This window comes from Vombatus ursinus, unplaced genomic scaffold, assembly GCF_900497805.2.
Source record: "Vombatus ursinus unplaced genomic scaffold, bare-nosed wombat genome assembly UNPS02000582.1, whole genome shotgun sequence".
NCBI classification, from domain to species: Eukaryota; Metazoa; Chordata; class Mammalia; order Diprotodontia; family Vombatidae; genus Vombatus; species Vombatus ursinus.
Window position 1 is genome coordinate 26,480,711 of NW_020940360.1, and position 16,238 is coordinate 26,496,948.

A 16,238-nucleotide genomic window follows, 5' to 3' on the forward strand; every position below is an offset into this window, starting at 1 on the left:
TTGGTTAGGGTGGGAAGTGTAGATACAATGAATGTTATCTGTGTTATCCATATTTCTGGTGTTATTCTCAAGAAGTTGAGAAGAATTCCAGAAGCATTTAACTGATAAGAGAGAAGAGATGAGTAAGGGGAGTTTTGTTATTGGAGAAGCTTGTAGAATAATCTAATCACAATATTTTGAGTAGAATGTTTATGAGGTGATATGTTAGTGTGAATCCAAATTCCTATATGCTGGGCTTTGGCTTGGTTTGTGTGTGCGTGTGTGCGTGTGTGTGTGTGTGTGTGTGTGTGTACGCGCATGTGCATATCTTTCTGTCGGTCTGTATTCACTGGGCAGTGGTAGAAGAGGATCACACTGATGGTCCTTCAGTATGCTACTTCATGTTCTGAGTTTTGTCTTGACAAATATCAAGGCACAGGAAGCCATGAGGTTTTTATTAGACAAGACAATAAAACTTCTAAATGTAACAATTTTCGGCAGGATCTACACTAAAATCATCTAGGAGGTTTGGCCATTTTTCTAGGCATTTCAGTCTTGGCTTAACTATTTAAATAGAAAACTGAATTAACTGCCATATCAAGTATCCATTCTTATTCAAAGGAAAAAAATGACCATTTCATAAAATATGGACAAGTTTTGGAAGCAGATCCTTTTGGCAATTTGATTTAGGATGCAAAAGCTACACAGTCATTGCTTTGGTACCTCCTCATGTTCTTTCTGTTTACTTTGAACCTCAAGCAAGCATCTTCCTAGAAAAGATTTTACTGCATCTAGAATCAGTACACAGGGCATACAAATAATTTCTAAAAGCTGCCATAGAAATGATTAATCTTTGAAAACTTGAATCCAGAGGTTTTCCTTCTTACTTCTGCCTAGCAGTTTCGACAAATTATATTTGCTAATTATTGTATGTGCATTTTACTTTTCACTAAATCTTTTATGGCACATTGACATATTTCTCAAATAACATTAAAATAGTAAACTCTAGTATTAAGGCCATCTACATTGAAACTTTATGCAATTATTTTGAAAAGAACTAAATATTAGATAGTTCATAAAATTTACAACTGGGAAGGGAGCTTAGAGACCACCTGATCTCAAACTCACCAAAAATTAAGAAACAAATTCAGTGAGGTGGTGATTTTTCTCTCATTGGAGGTCTTTAAGTAGACTGTAGAACTACTTGTTAAGTTTGTTTTAATGAACTAGAGGCTGCCAAGGTCCTTTTCAACCCTAAAATTCTGTGACTTGTCTAAAGTTACACAGGTAGCAAGTAACAGAAGTGGCATTTGAATCCAGTCCTCAAAATCCAGTGTTCTTTTTAATACTGTGAGAAATATATAAATTTAAATTCCATTTGAGGCTGCTTTGTATTTATTTCTGAGTCACTAATTGAATTTTACTTCAGATTAGGAGTGAAATAAAGCACAAAGCTAAAATGTTTAAAATAATTTTAATGCTCTTAGTTAATACTGTGATAACCTCAATAATACAGAGAAATATATTATTCAACATCTTTTAAGCAGAATTGATAGTTTAAAAAACTACATAGTTTAATTTAAAAAATTAATTTTGAAAGAAATTTTGGTCACTACACTCATTATGCTTAATGTAAATGAAACAAATACATTAAAAATCAGTAAGATTAGCTATTATTTCATGATATTTAAATATCACATATTCCAAATGACACAAAGGGCTTCTTAGGTAATTACACTAGATAATATATAAGGTGCCTTTGGGAGATAAGATTCTATGATCTTGTAAATTTGGGGCAATAATCAATATACTTTAATATTTGTCAATATACTTTTAATATTTGTCAACATAAAAAGTCTTTACATCTTTGACCTAGGTGTTTCAGTAGAGCTAGTGCAAGTTAGCATTTTAAAAAGTACTGTAGATGAGACCTAAATTTAGTACACTAGAGAAAGGGTTTACCTTGTTAGGGGTACAAAGGATGGGACAGATGGCTCTTCTCTCTCTCTCTTCTGTGTTATTCCACCAGCCTCTTAATGTTTAATGGACCCTTACTTTCTCATCTCTGCCCTCTCATAGCGTCCCCCCCTCCCCTGAAGTCCTACACATTCCTTTCCTCTGATTTATGGTGTAGTCTCCAAGACAGCCCTTGAATGTATCTGGTGATAGTATCACAGAAGTTAAAACTTTTGAAAAATCGAATCACATGTATTCTAATGTAATACTATCACATACTTTTGAAAAGCTAAGAAAAGTATATTAGAAAGAATGTAAATTTGCTTGGTCCATTATAAGGAAAAGATTTTCAATCATTCTCCAAATCCAAGTGGTTGATTTATAGGAGTACATAAAAGTAGAAAAAAAAACTATAAAAGCTCAGGTTAACAAATGCATTAGTGAAAAACTAAAACTTCAAATCCAAAAAACCTCTCAAATGAAACAGAAAAAACAAACAAACCACAGTTCTAGCTCGGTAGCTTCTAGAAGCTTAATGATGTCAGGAAAAGCAGAAAAAGTTTTCTTGAGGAAAAAAATCTACAAACCGTAAAGGTTCAGGTCAATTTCAAAGTAATGATACAATATTTTGTCAATAATTATAAGTATAATTATGAGATTCCTTTTCTGCAGCAACAGTTGTTCACAGTAACTTTCTCCTGAACTTTCAGCCCCTGAAGGTTAGCATTCAGGAAGCTCAGCTGCTGTCTAACAAACTTAATTAATCAAAAAGTCATTTCCGAGCTGTAACTATGAGTAAAAGCGCTTCAAGTGCGCTAGCAAGCATACAAGTTAATCAAAATGCTAATGCAGTACAAATTAAAGTTGTGATTAACATTTCACAGTAGCTGCTTAAGTGAATTGATCACACAAATGGGTTAAGCATTACTCATTTCCTACAGCCCCAGACGGGAAAAGGTTTTGCTGGTGGGCGTGAAAAGAGGAAGCTGGGGGTAGGAAGATTCTTCATAAGCAGTATTACATCTTCAATAAGCCATCATCAACCTGCCATACAAAAGCTTCTAAGTAAACTCACACTGTATAGGGGAGGAGAGGGAGGGTTTTGGGGATGATGGAGGATGGCAGAAGAATCCTGGAAGTCATTTTTCTAGTAAATAAATCTACATGACTATTTGCTTATACCCTTAAATCTGCATACTGAATAAGTGATTGCTTCCTGTTTCTATAATGGAAAGTGTATTGACTGGAGTTCAAACCCTGACTCATATTTACTAGCTGTGTGACCCTGGCCAAGTCACTTATCTACTCTGTGTTTCATTTTCCTTTTCTATAAAATAAGAATAGAAAAAGACTTACATAGCTTACCCTATTAACTTGTTTTGAAGACTGATTATATAACTGTGAACAGTTTTTATCAGACCTTCATTTTCCAAACAAATCAGAGGCCTAGAAAACTGAAATGACTTCCCTAAATCTACAAGGCTGATCAGAAGGCACAAGCGAAGATAAGAACATAGGGCTCCTGATTTCCTAATCCAGGGCAATTAAAAAAAAACACAAACTATGCTACATTGTCTTCCCCACATACAGACAAATACAATCGTAGGATTAATATTAGTGGATGCACACTTACAGAATACACGTTTATGAATGAGCTTTTTTATCTTTTTTGACTATGCAATAGATTTGAGGGGGAGGGACCCTGTCTTTAAAATAATATATGATTTTATTTAGCAGTCTTAGCTGCTAACTATATAATCCATTCAATTCTGGAAGCCAAATACTACTATGGTCTCTTCATTTCAATTTAATTCAATAAACATTTATTAGATGCTTGCTTTGTGAGATATAGAGTAATTCTATTTGGCTTATCTATAGAAATTTAAAAATAAAACTCACTTAGATGGATATATTTTAACCACCTTTAACCAAAACATTTTCTGAAGATATTGAACAAGGGATTTGACCAAGTACTTCTTTTGTTAAGCCCAGAGATACTTGGGACATTTTTCTTTCAAACTGTATTTGATTCTCTAATTCTAAACCTTGTTCATGTAATAGGTCTTGACAACCCTCAACACACTGGTATCCTATTGAGTCTCTGCTTAACCCATTCATAGGTAAATATTCCTTAAAGGCTAAGGCAGTCCTACTCATATGGAAGTTTTATTCTGCTAACATTAAATATTGTTGTGATTTTATTTACTAGAAATGGAAGTCCTTTGCCAATAGAAATGCAGAGGCAATTACAGCCATATTAGTTCTCAAAAAAAAAAAAAAGTTGTGCCAATGAATAAAGACTGAATCCATTCTCTGCTCTCAGAACTAAATACATATTTGTTTGAAGATGGAATAGAGTAATTTTAGAATAGCAGAACATTAAAGAAGAAGAAAACATTAGCTAGTGCTATCTGAAATGTACCAAACTTTTAAATGGGTACTAAATGCTGTCACAGGTATATCAATTTATTATATTTGATATTTTGTTAAGTAAGCTGCAGAAGTCAAAATTAGGGCAGCTTTTATAAAAACCTTTATGTTCCTCTGAACAATGTGGCATCAGAGAATAATACTGGCCTGTATGATATTGCCTCAAGCATAAAAGCAGAGGTCTATTAGAAATCTAAGTCCATTCAGCTAAAATAGGTAAAAATAGGGCTAAAAAAAGGGTAAATAAACAGAAAAAGAACAATCTTTCTACTTCCTTAAATTACAAATTCCCTGAAAGCAGAGACTTCTTAGGTATTGTTTATTATAATAACAATGGCTAGCATTTGTACAGAGCTTTGAAGTTTACAAAATGCTTTACATATGTTATACTGCTTGATATGTACAACAGCTCTGAGAAGTAGGTCCCATTATTGTTACCCCATTTTACAGATGAGGCAACTAAAGCTGAGATAAGTTACTTGCCCAGGTCATACAACTGGTAAGTGGATGAAGCAAGATTTGAACTCAGGTCCTTCCTGACTCCAAGTAATTTGATTACAGAACAGTCTGGGCCAAAAACAAATCCACTGTAGAACAAATTGGTTGACTCACTACAAGGATGTACTTAGCTTCTGGTGGCTTAATATTAGAATTATCAGCACTATACCCCTGGTATTTTATTCTCACTGTTTCTTACCTGACCTTTCACAGTACAATTAAAGGACTCACAACATGGGAAAAAAAAGTGATTTGTAGGTCAAATCAGGATTTGTTCAAAGGACAGCAGACTAACCTATTTTACTTTTGATACTATTGGTCACTTACTATATTTTTATTGTTTAACAATGCTCCAGGTGCTATAAAGGTGGCAATTAGATGGTACAGTATATTGGTGCTGGACTTGAGGTCAGGAAGGGCCCGAGTTCAAATCCTATTTCATCTACTTACCACCTATGTGACTCTGGACAAGTCATTTAGCTGGGTACTCTGTGTACATTTGGAGTTCAATAAATGTTTGTTTAATTGAAGTAACTTTGTGGGTTTTCTTGAAATTTCTTCTCTCATTTTCAACAGAGAAATTCTCATGACTTTAAAATTTAGGAATTTCTTGCTCTGGAAAGTGGGGAATGTTACATTTTGTTTTACAGAGAAAAAAAATCCACCTTCATAAAATAACATCCCTATTTTGTGGCCTTATAGAGTATTATTGCTAGATCCTTTTAAAAACTATGTTGAGTTTTCACCGTGACAAGCATACACAGATTTACTTTTGTTCTTTGTACCCACAGATCAGAGGAAATTAAGTTGAAGGTCTGATATAAGCCACCCTGATATAAACAATACTTTATAGACCTCTAAGTGTTGAGCTTAGATGATTTTCACAAGTTTGCCTGGTAAATTAGTGTCATGAATGGATTTTAAACCCATTGCTCTAAATATCCTTAAAGTTCAAATTTACACATAAATATTACAAAAATGGAGCATGTAACATAGATCAAAAAATTCATCACCCTAAAGCCAAGCTGGTAATAGGCCTCTTCAAAATTAACTTAGGTAGGTCCTTAGACAACATATATACACACAGGCCATCTCCAAGTTTAAACTCAAAGACTTTCCAGCTTGGCAGGAACTGTCAGAGATTCTGCTCCAAGGGCATAGCTGTTTAGAATGCAAGGTTACCTTTATGCCATAGTAAACTATAAAAGGCATCACATCAACTTTGAATTATTTTAGCTTTCTAATCATCCACTGCTTTGTCAATTCAGAAAAACAACATAGCTCAGCGAGACAATCAAACCACTGGCCACTTCCTCTCACCAGTCTTAGTTTTGTCATTTATTTGTTGGGTAAGCTTAGACCAGTCACAACTTCTTGGCATATCTTATCAGCAAAATATAGATAATGGCACTAATTCTCAGGGTTAATAGAAAGGCTTTTTTCTTTAGTATACTAGTACTGAAATAATTTCAGTTCATGTATCAGGAACTACAGACACATTTTATTAGCTAATGTAATCAAGAGAAACATTTCCAGAGGTGAAGGACCAAGATACCTAATTATGTATGTGGAAAATGGCTAAAATTTCTCAAAACAGCTGATAATGATTAAAGTATAAAAACTGAAAATATTAGTCATATTTAAAGTATTACAGTGTGTATGCTGATAGATTGTGTGTGAGTGTGTGTGAAATCTATGGGGCAATGGTCACAAGGCTTTGAGTTCCATGTATAACAGAGACTAAGTAAAGATACTCCTGCCAATAATACTAAAATGTGAAAAAAGCAGACAAAAACATGTACAAATCTCACTGATAAAGTATTTGTGGGGGTGAGAGAGTGTGTAAAGGGTATATTCAGGATGTTTTTGAGTTGGGAAAATACAATAACCAAATTCTTTGTAAATGACTGTATTATGGTGTCCCTGATATGAAATAATCTCTCCATCTAGTATGATATCCTATGAACTAAAGAGGCTAGAATTTTTCTGTGAAACTAGATTTTTCACACTTTTAAGGGAGAAATATGAAAACACTTCTAAGAATTTAAAATATCAAGTTATGTCTACCACTTTTAGTCCCAGAATCTTTGTTTACTTTATAAACATTAATGTATCATCTTTGTAAGGTGTTAGTTTTGTTCAGGCAGCAGAGGTTAAGTGACTTCCCCAAGGCCTTAAAACGAAGCAGCACTGGGGCTGACTTTATGGTTAATCCTGTTCTCAGACTACAAGGTCATGCCATTGTCCCGTGAAGGTAGTAGTAGCACAACACATTATAACTTTCCATCAGCTTGTATAATTGCTACCTGAAAAAAAAACAAACCTGTTTAAACAAATTCTTACAAAAGCTAGAGCATACATATGCCAATTGAAAGTTGCCATGCCCAGGGTTTAGGATGGTGAGCTAAACATGGAAAAATTATCAACTCTTTAGTTTTCCAAAGTTTTCCATTAGTCACCTGAATATTTCTTTCTTCTTATCTACTGATTTATCTTTATCACAACTTTGGAGGGGAAAGAGTTATAAGAAGGACAAGGTTTAAGACACAGATCTGACTGACATTTCTTTATAGCTTTAATAGTATAAGGATGGAGATCCTTAAGTTGAAAAAGCTGGGTAACCAAAAAGGATTTAACATTTAAGACTGTCAATGCTATTGCTCTTACAATGAGTAACAGAGGATCAAGAAGATTCCATGTCACTAAGAAAATGATGGAAACTAAAAAGACAAACAAAAAACTAAAAAAAAACTTGACCATACCTAACTTTCCTCCTTACCATTGGTTTAGAAAGACTGACTTCTCTGAAATCATCCTGTTGTTTTCATTTTTCTATAGCTTTTAAGACCTGAGGTAGAGGCACGATGAGAAAGGCAAATAAAGAACACACATAGGGATTCTCTTATAATAAAATCAACTTAGGCAATATAACATATGTATACATATATGTCTGTACATACTTGTAGGTTTACAAATGTACTTAAAAAGTTTAATTCCTTTTACAATTCTTTTGATCCCAGAATTCACCAACAGGTCAATGATTGGAAAAAAAAAATTATAGTGCCTACATGAAGTGTTACCCCACTGTTAAAACTTTAAGATCTTTAACCTTAGCTTGTAAAGAAAGAGTGACTAAGGAGGAGCAAATCATCTTCTTGGAGACATAAACCATAAACAAAATAATGTCAAAAATATTTATGTCTGCTAGAACCATGTTTTCTTTTGGTTCCCTGGGCCTGTGTTTAACAGAGTACTTAATAGATACCCATTAGCATAAGAATAACAGAAGACACATTCATTGTAATGGATTCTTTTCATGTTTTAGAAAAACAGTAATTTTGAAATCTCTATATATCAAATGAAAACTAAGAAAATGTTTCCTTCACCATACTAATACAAATAACTCAGTGAGTTTGTATAATTTACTTCTAAGAAACTAGAAATGAAGGTGTTAAACTCTTGCTACATGCAGCAGATTATGGTATTCTTAATGGCACTTTGCTATAAGTTAATTAAAAAAATATTAAACTTAATTTGCATTTTCACTGAAACTGATTTCCAAGTCTCATCAACCAAAATAATAAGAGCAATATTTGAGTCTTAGGAAAAAGACAAATAGATCCTTCTTCGTATGAATCACCTTTTTGGCTTTGAAGATAATATGTGGGATGATATCTGCCAATTTATATTTGTTAAATATTCATTTTCAGAAATAACCAGGTTTCACATTTATAGTTTTCTTTAATTATTCTTATTTTCACTTATTTCACTAAGTCTAACCATAATGCAGAAATACAATTTTAAAAACAAAGCACATTTTTCTTTGAAACTGAAAAATATTGTAACATATAAGGAGAAAAAAATGGTATAAAAATGGACTGTCATACCTGACATACTCTGACAGCTTGGTCCAATACTGTTTTAGTGTCAGTGCCATAGTCTGGGCATGGTAACATGGCTCGGCTAAAATGAGCTTGCAGCAGGAGATGTGATTTTGTGTGGGAATTGTCAAATGAATGAGGATTTACTTCGATGGGGAGATTCCTTGCCAGTTCGCTGTTCATCTGATCTTCATTGTGCCTTACTGGCAGATCTGCATACTCTTCAGCATCCTTAAAAACAAAATGGGAAAATTACATACATACACACGTCTATATTTTTATATTCACATATATGTATCTCTAAGAATAATCAAATAATTGCTGTGCTTTTGATTGTACATCGAAAAAACCTGTGGAAATCAGACCTACTGCCATATTTCTTAGACTTTTGCTTACTTAAAACAACCATTTTCAATGTTAACATGGGCAGTAGTGATATGTAGTCTTTTGGATGAGTGTGTGTGTGTGTGTGTGTGTGTGTGTATTACTAGGTAGCATATAGCTTTAAGCTTATTTTATTCTAAATTAATTAGATTAGGGAAGGACATTTGGAGTCATCCATAATTTGGGAATTTCCTTGGTTTCATCCTTCCACCTTTAAAGTCATACTCAGTAAGGCAAAACTCTACCAATCTGATAATCTGGGCAAACTTTTTTGAGGTTTGTTAAACTGAGCTGAATGATATTACCCCATATGAATTATATGAGTACTGAGAAACTGAGATAGCAGAAACACAGAATGGGCCTATTTCACAAATTTAAATCCACTCTGGTGAGGAAGCTGTACCACAGAGTATCTAACAAATACTAACAAATACCCTGTGTGAATGACGGTGGATTTGAGGGGTCACTGGTCTTCCTGCTACTACATAACCTTTTCCTAACTCAACTGCCATGAAATCATCTTCAGCCAGTTGGTGAAGTCCACGGACCATTTCTTAGAATAATGTTTTTAAATACATGCAATAAAATGTATAGCATTAAAAAGGAAACCAAAAGTTAGTGAAAATAAAGATGTGTTTTTTTTTTCCCATCCAAGTTCACAAATACCCTGAAATCTATCTACAGATCCCTGGATAAGAACTCTTGGTCTAGAGGATATTTCCCCCTGGTAATTAGCTAACTACAGGAATCAGAAAATTTATGTTATAAAAATATAGTTTACTGTTTCATTAACAAAAGTGTGTTATGTTCCTGAGAAATATGTAGGTTTCTTCCTCTTAAATATATATGTATATGTATATTTTAGTTCTAGCTATTAGTGTTGTGTGAATATGGAATCTTACTTTTCAAAAAGCAATTATTTGAGATACACCCCATTGCCCTTGATAACTGAGCTATTCTTTACACATAGTTTTAACTAAATCAATCATTTGTTCTACAATTATCCCCTTTTCCGTGACTTGTTTGATTCTTGTTGACTCTTGGATGTGAAGGAAGTTACTGATGGCACCCCTTAGAGGTTTCATTATATGATATTCAGCACTCTGTAGTATTTAGTACATTCCCTTCCCCACTCTTCATTTTCTTCTATGTATAACTTTTATTCATCCCACTCTCTTAATGTTAGAATTTTTGCAGAGGATGAAATGGTAGAGAAGTTTTAAAATGAATATGATTAGATTTTTTAAATTTAACATGCACATATACTTTAATACTCGATTTCAATGAAAAGGTGGGAATAGGGTAGAATGGAGAAAAATGTTGGGAAACATGGTGCAGAAGTAAGAAAAGAGAGAGGTCAAAGGCTTCGAAGTGTCAAACCTACTTATCATTAATATATTTTCTTTGAGGAAAGAGTCCAAGTAATAATTAATTAACATCACCAAAAATGAAATTTATTATATTTTAACAGATAGGAAATGGTGGGTTAATAATCACCCAATTCTGTACAGTTGGACACCCAGCTTGTTAGAGTAAAGCTCAAAGTCAATACTGAATAAGAGTAAAGAAAAATGAAGAAGATACAGTGAGCAATTAAGGCAATCACAACTTGATTTAAATAAGCTGTGGATGATGAAAATGGGGAAATGGATCACACAGTAGACACAAAGGCTATTATTAACATTTGCCAAGGAAATCTGCCTGATATAAATTAAGCACAAGGAAAAACTGCAAAGAGTCTGCTCATTAACCACCTGGCTGGCCACACCAGAAACCAAGCCCTGGAGGAACTTCTGCCTTGGAGCCTTCTTTTATGATTTGTGAACCTGCCCTGCCAGAACACTATTTCAGGAAAGAGTTTTCTTGAAACACCTTCCACCTTTGGCTATCTCTTCCACAGCCTTCTAACCAGGGCTGGAATATCTTCCTCCCCTATCAAGTTCTGTAATCATGAATGAAGATCCGGCCGACACTGTCAACTGAGCCAAATCATTCTAAAGGCATTTAGGAAGAAACTAGGAGGACAACAAACATGCAAAAAAATGAAACAACATGTAAAGCTTGATAAAGGAACCTCTTTCCCACTAAGTGATAGCAGGGCCACTACATTTAGACTCTTATCATAGTCCCCAATGTACTAAATGAGGAAGTAGAAATGGCACTAGAGAAAACAATGAGGAAAAAACCACTGGACTAGATCAAGCATACAAAATTATTATATTATATATAATTATTTAAATAATAGCAGCTGTCTATTTATTATTATATTATAGCTGTCTATTTTAGGTTTTTCTTTTGTTTGTTTTCTATGCATTGCTCAGGTTCTGTCTACGACTACCATTTTCTCTGTCTTGTCTTTTTTTTCTGCAGTTGTAGTAATTTCTCATCTACTTGAGTGCTCTACTCTCTTTGGGTCAATCACTTCCCAATTATCTGATTGGATCTCTTCTTGCTTTTCCTATTTTTATATTGGGGCAGCAGTTGGGAAATGAGCCATACCATAACATGCAATCTTATTTGAGGTTAGGAGAAAAGCTATTGGCTGTGATGTGGAGCAATTCACATAAGACTACTACAGACCATTAGGTGATGGTCAATTAACTAGAATTTATCAAGCGCCCAATATGTACTCAGGACAAAAGGATAGAAGACAGAGTACTCTGCTTTATAAACTTATTATGGAGATAAGTCTTCAATATATGAAATAATCAGGAAACAATAAAGTATGTGCAGTAGGAATTCAGAAAGGTGAGATGGAGTATGAGGGAAAGTTCTACAGGAGGAAGGACTTGTTCTAGATCTTGAAGGATATTTAGAAGATAGTTATGCACATCTTAGGAAGGAAAAATAGCATAAACAGATATAGTAGAAAGAGGAGGAAGAGTCTAAAATGATTCCAAGGTATCAAGCTAGAAGGATAAGGAGAATGATACTTCCAACAATAATGAAACTGGGAATACAATTGTATGTAGTCCAACCTTGCTCTTGGATAAAGCAAGTGTAAAATAAGGGGCAATAATCTGGATAATTCAGGAATTTACCCAGTCTTATCCATGCCCCCATCCAAAAGACTAAGCTTTGAATTCACTTGCAGAAAGATCTCAAAAGATCTGTAGATAGATAATAGATATTCTTTAGTCCATATGAAATAATCAAATTCTATTTGGTTTATTCCCAGCAGAAAAAAATCAACATGCTATTGTAGTTACACAAAATGATATGGATGAAAAGTTATGTAGGAAATTAGGTTAGGCCTAAAAAGAAAATGAATTGTATGTAGGTCAGCAAGATTCTGAGTCTTAATTGAAAAACACAAATCACCTACTAGGTAATTCATAAACTGTCCTCACCCCAAAGATGATAGTTACCACTTTATCAAGCAGTGAATTTGTTCACATCTGGAAGTATCATATCATGGAGATGATGTATTTGGTAGTGAATAAAGGTTAATTTTCCGGGTCAGATAAAATTTTTTGTGGCAGGCAACTTTTTGGAAATTATTTGTAAGTCTATAAATGAAAAAGTAAAATCTTAGTGTAGATATTATCCTGAGAAATCCATTTGATTGAAGTAGCCAATCCAGCAATCCCTGTATTTAATGCATGCTACAGTCTCTCTTGGGCTTTCCAATTCCTTTGACTAAAAGGCCTCTAAACCAATTAAATATGATTTTTTTCCCCTAGCAATTACAATGCAGCATAACCACAGGGGGCTGAGAGATAATACTGGTAAACTGAATTCCTATAGTAACTCTATCCTTAGCAAAGATACACTACTTAAAAAGAGTTTAATACTGTGGTACACCTTTCCTCCCACCCTCTGCCCCCATTCTGCAACATGACATGTGGATTTCATGACCAAACATGAACATTTTATTTGCTTTAAAAACCAAAGGGATGATGATGGTAAGGCCAGAAACTGTTCTGCCCCCTTTTATTGGGAGAGGGCAGTACATAAGGAAGAATCCATGATATTGCACTTCATTGATAACTGTAAAAGTAGATATGCATCTCTTATTTGAGAAGTAATATGAGGTTACCTTCTAGATTTTCCTCCACTACTAGAAGTGTAATTGCTACCATTTTCATGAAAATGAAAATTCATACTAGAAATTATATTTCTAGTAATGGAGGAAAACCTAGAAGGTAATTTCACATTACTTTTCAAATAAGAGGTGCATATTTACTTTTACAGTTATCAATGAAGTGCAATCCAGAAGTGTTTGATTTGAGCACTTGAAGGGTCTTACTTAAAATATGTCTCCATCTATTAGATAGCTGTCTTTCTTCATTATTAAGCTTTTCATAATGGATGTTTTTGTGATCACCACATTTTACTGGGCAAAAAAAGTTTAATATAATTCTTCATCATAGTATGGAGGTGACTCTGGGCTCCTAAAGGTTATGCCAATGTAGGAAAAGCCCTGGCAGGTTCTACCAAGCTGGAAAGGCTCTAAGCTCAGGGCCCATGACAGACTAAATATCTTTTGTACAAGGATCAGATTAGTTAAAGGATGAGCATCTATTCACTTGTACCTGTAGTACACTGGAAGACTACGGAATCTAACACGAGGTCTACTTCACTGTCAATGCTTATTTATAAGATGATATATATAAGACTATTTTATTTCTGAAAATAGTCACTTGCTTAAGGCAAGTATCAGTCTCATCAAAAGTACAGCTATTCCTACCACTGATTCTAGGGATTGAAAAAAAACAAACAATTCCTCTCTCCCATTACCCCCACCCCAAAAGTGGTAAACTGTAGTAGCAGGTTCATTTTATCTTTTGCTCTAGCAAAGTGGTCAAAAAAAATTTTTTTGAGAAGTAACTTCCAATGAAAATGAATTCATTTTGTTTTAACTTGAGCTACCCTGCTAAGAGACCACAGTTTGTTCTACAGGAGGTCTCACTGACTTTAGAAGTCACTTAGGTGACTTGATCTAGCCCGTTTTATAACCCGGAAGATGCTGACTCAGCTTCTAAGGCTGCCTACTTAAGAGAACAAAGAATTAAAGAACTATAGATGCAGGGCTCCAAGGGGCCTTAGAGATAGTTTAGTCTAACCCCTTCATTTTTTGATTTTCAACTTAAGTTATACTTAATATGTTTCATTTGGAAATTTGTATTTTAAATCATTTAAATGCATTCACTCTCCTGGAAATGTAATTTAAGATATAAAAATAAATAAAATTATCTTCCTTAAAATATAATTCACCACACTGATAACTTTTATGTTTACGGCTTATGAGTAACCGGTTTTTGATTCATTTTTTTTCTGAGAATCACACACTTTCTGTAACTGGGTCAGTGAACATTTTGCTTCTCTGAAAGACAATGCTCTCATAATAGGAGAATGCATTCATAATTGTGTATTCTACAAAGAGACTGTCAAATTAAAGATAAAATATGCAGGGTTCTGTATCCCTCTTGAACTATAGATTTGATACTGTGGGCTTTAGTGTCCAATCTCCAATCAGACTTCTTTCAAATCCATATTAATTAAATGTTCACAAAGGCAAGTGATTCTGAATGTGATATGGAAAAATGCTCTTTTCAATGTACCTTAGTGAAACGAACTGAAATAACTGTGGTAAGACAGTGTATAAGGATGAACTCTTTCTTACTAGATACCAAGTAAAACTTCTTAGGAAAAAAAAAGTGCTATTGGATAAGTTATTTTGATATTAAACATTAGTGTTTTTAAAGTCAAAGTAAAATCAGTGAAAAGTATTTTAATAAAAAGTTTCTAGAACCATTAGAAATATTAATCAGCATTTTATTATGTGATTGCTTACTCCAGAAGCAGAGTAAAAATGAAGACAGACTGAAGACAACTGCTTTCTAATCCTCAATCTCACTGCCAGAATCTCTTGTGAAAACTGTGGTCATTTATTCCTGGAATCTTGGGTCACCATCCTTCTAAGCCCTTTAGAATGTTGCATGTTTGCTTCACTCCTTTACTTAGCTCTTCACTCCTTCAAGAATTTCATTCTGGATTTTTCAGAATATTTACAAAGGAGATTTTTCACTGAGTTTAGCTTTCTAGTTCAGAATAACAGAAGAGTCACAGGATTGACACTGAGCAGAACTAGCACCTAGCTATGCCAGAAACACACACATACTCTCTCTCTCTCAAACCTCTACTTCTTTCACAGTGTGACACGTATTTACTTCTGAACCCTTCCTCTAATTTTAAACAACTTGTCTACTTAATTTCCTGTGTGTGATCGTTGACTGTAAGTGAGGTTCATTTTCTTATCTGCATCATGTAGGTAATTAAAGGAAATTGAGAATAGGGAGTGAAGCTTTTATGCAACTGGGATTGAAGCTGAAAGGAGGGCACCAAGGTCAGCAGAGTCCATTATATTTTTATGTGAGAGGCTGCTATGTCTGCCCTGTCCTTGTTTGTTTAGTGTAGGCTGGACAGACTACTAACTACAAATCTGTTTCTCTGATTTGCCCAGCTGTCCTGGAATAAAGACATCTTCTACTGCAAATGTTAAATGACAGTGATTGACAACCCTATGATGAACTCCGCTTGTAACCCCCTGCTACTGTTTTTAGATTGCACAAGAAAAGACAGAATAAAGAAACATCCTTCATAATCACATCAAATGGGCCCTGCTGTTCACTCAGTAGTTTTCATTTTCATTTTCCTTTTCATTACAAACCTCAATCTGTTCTGAAAATGGCATGAACCTAGCTACCCCATGTAAAGTCCAGAATTGTGTATTACTCTGTTTTGTTTGCATACTGTACTTATTTTAGTTAGCAGTGATACAGGTTCTGATGCTTTAGTGAAACCATCACATTATACAACTTGTAGCACCTACTTGTTCACATGGGAACAATCTGGCAAATGGAGACTATAGTGAAATTTCTTTCAGTGTTTTGCTGGCACTTGGGTAGAGGTGAAGCTGCAAGGAACTGCATCCCATATGTGACTTTTTTTTTTTAAAGACATCCATAATAAATCAACTTTGCAGTTTATCCTGAGTTTGGCAGAAATTAGTGGCTGCTTATACTTTGATCTTCTACCTTGGCCTATTCTGTCTTAGAAAAGTTACTGGAAGACTGTTTGTTAAGTGGATCTCTGTATTTGTTCTCT

At 34.3% G+C, this 16,238-nt stretch overlaps 1 protein-coding gene across 2 annotated transcripts in view; it reads right to left on the reverse strand.

The window, feature by feature from the left end:
- ASCC3 (activating signal cointegrator 1 complex subunit 3) overlaps nt 1–16,238 on the reverse strand; it is a 366,855-nt gene that overhangs the window by 18,595 nt on the left and 332,022 nt on the right. For both annotated transcript variants that reach the window (XM_027855178.1, XM_027855187.1), the window contains exon 37: nt 8,751–8,975. In XM_027855178.1, the coding sequence (XP_027710979.1) occupies nt 8,751–8,975 (225 nt within the window). The remainder of the gene's footprint in view (nt 1–8,750; nt 8,976–16,238) is intronic.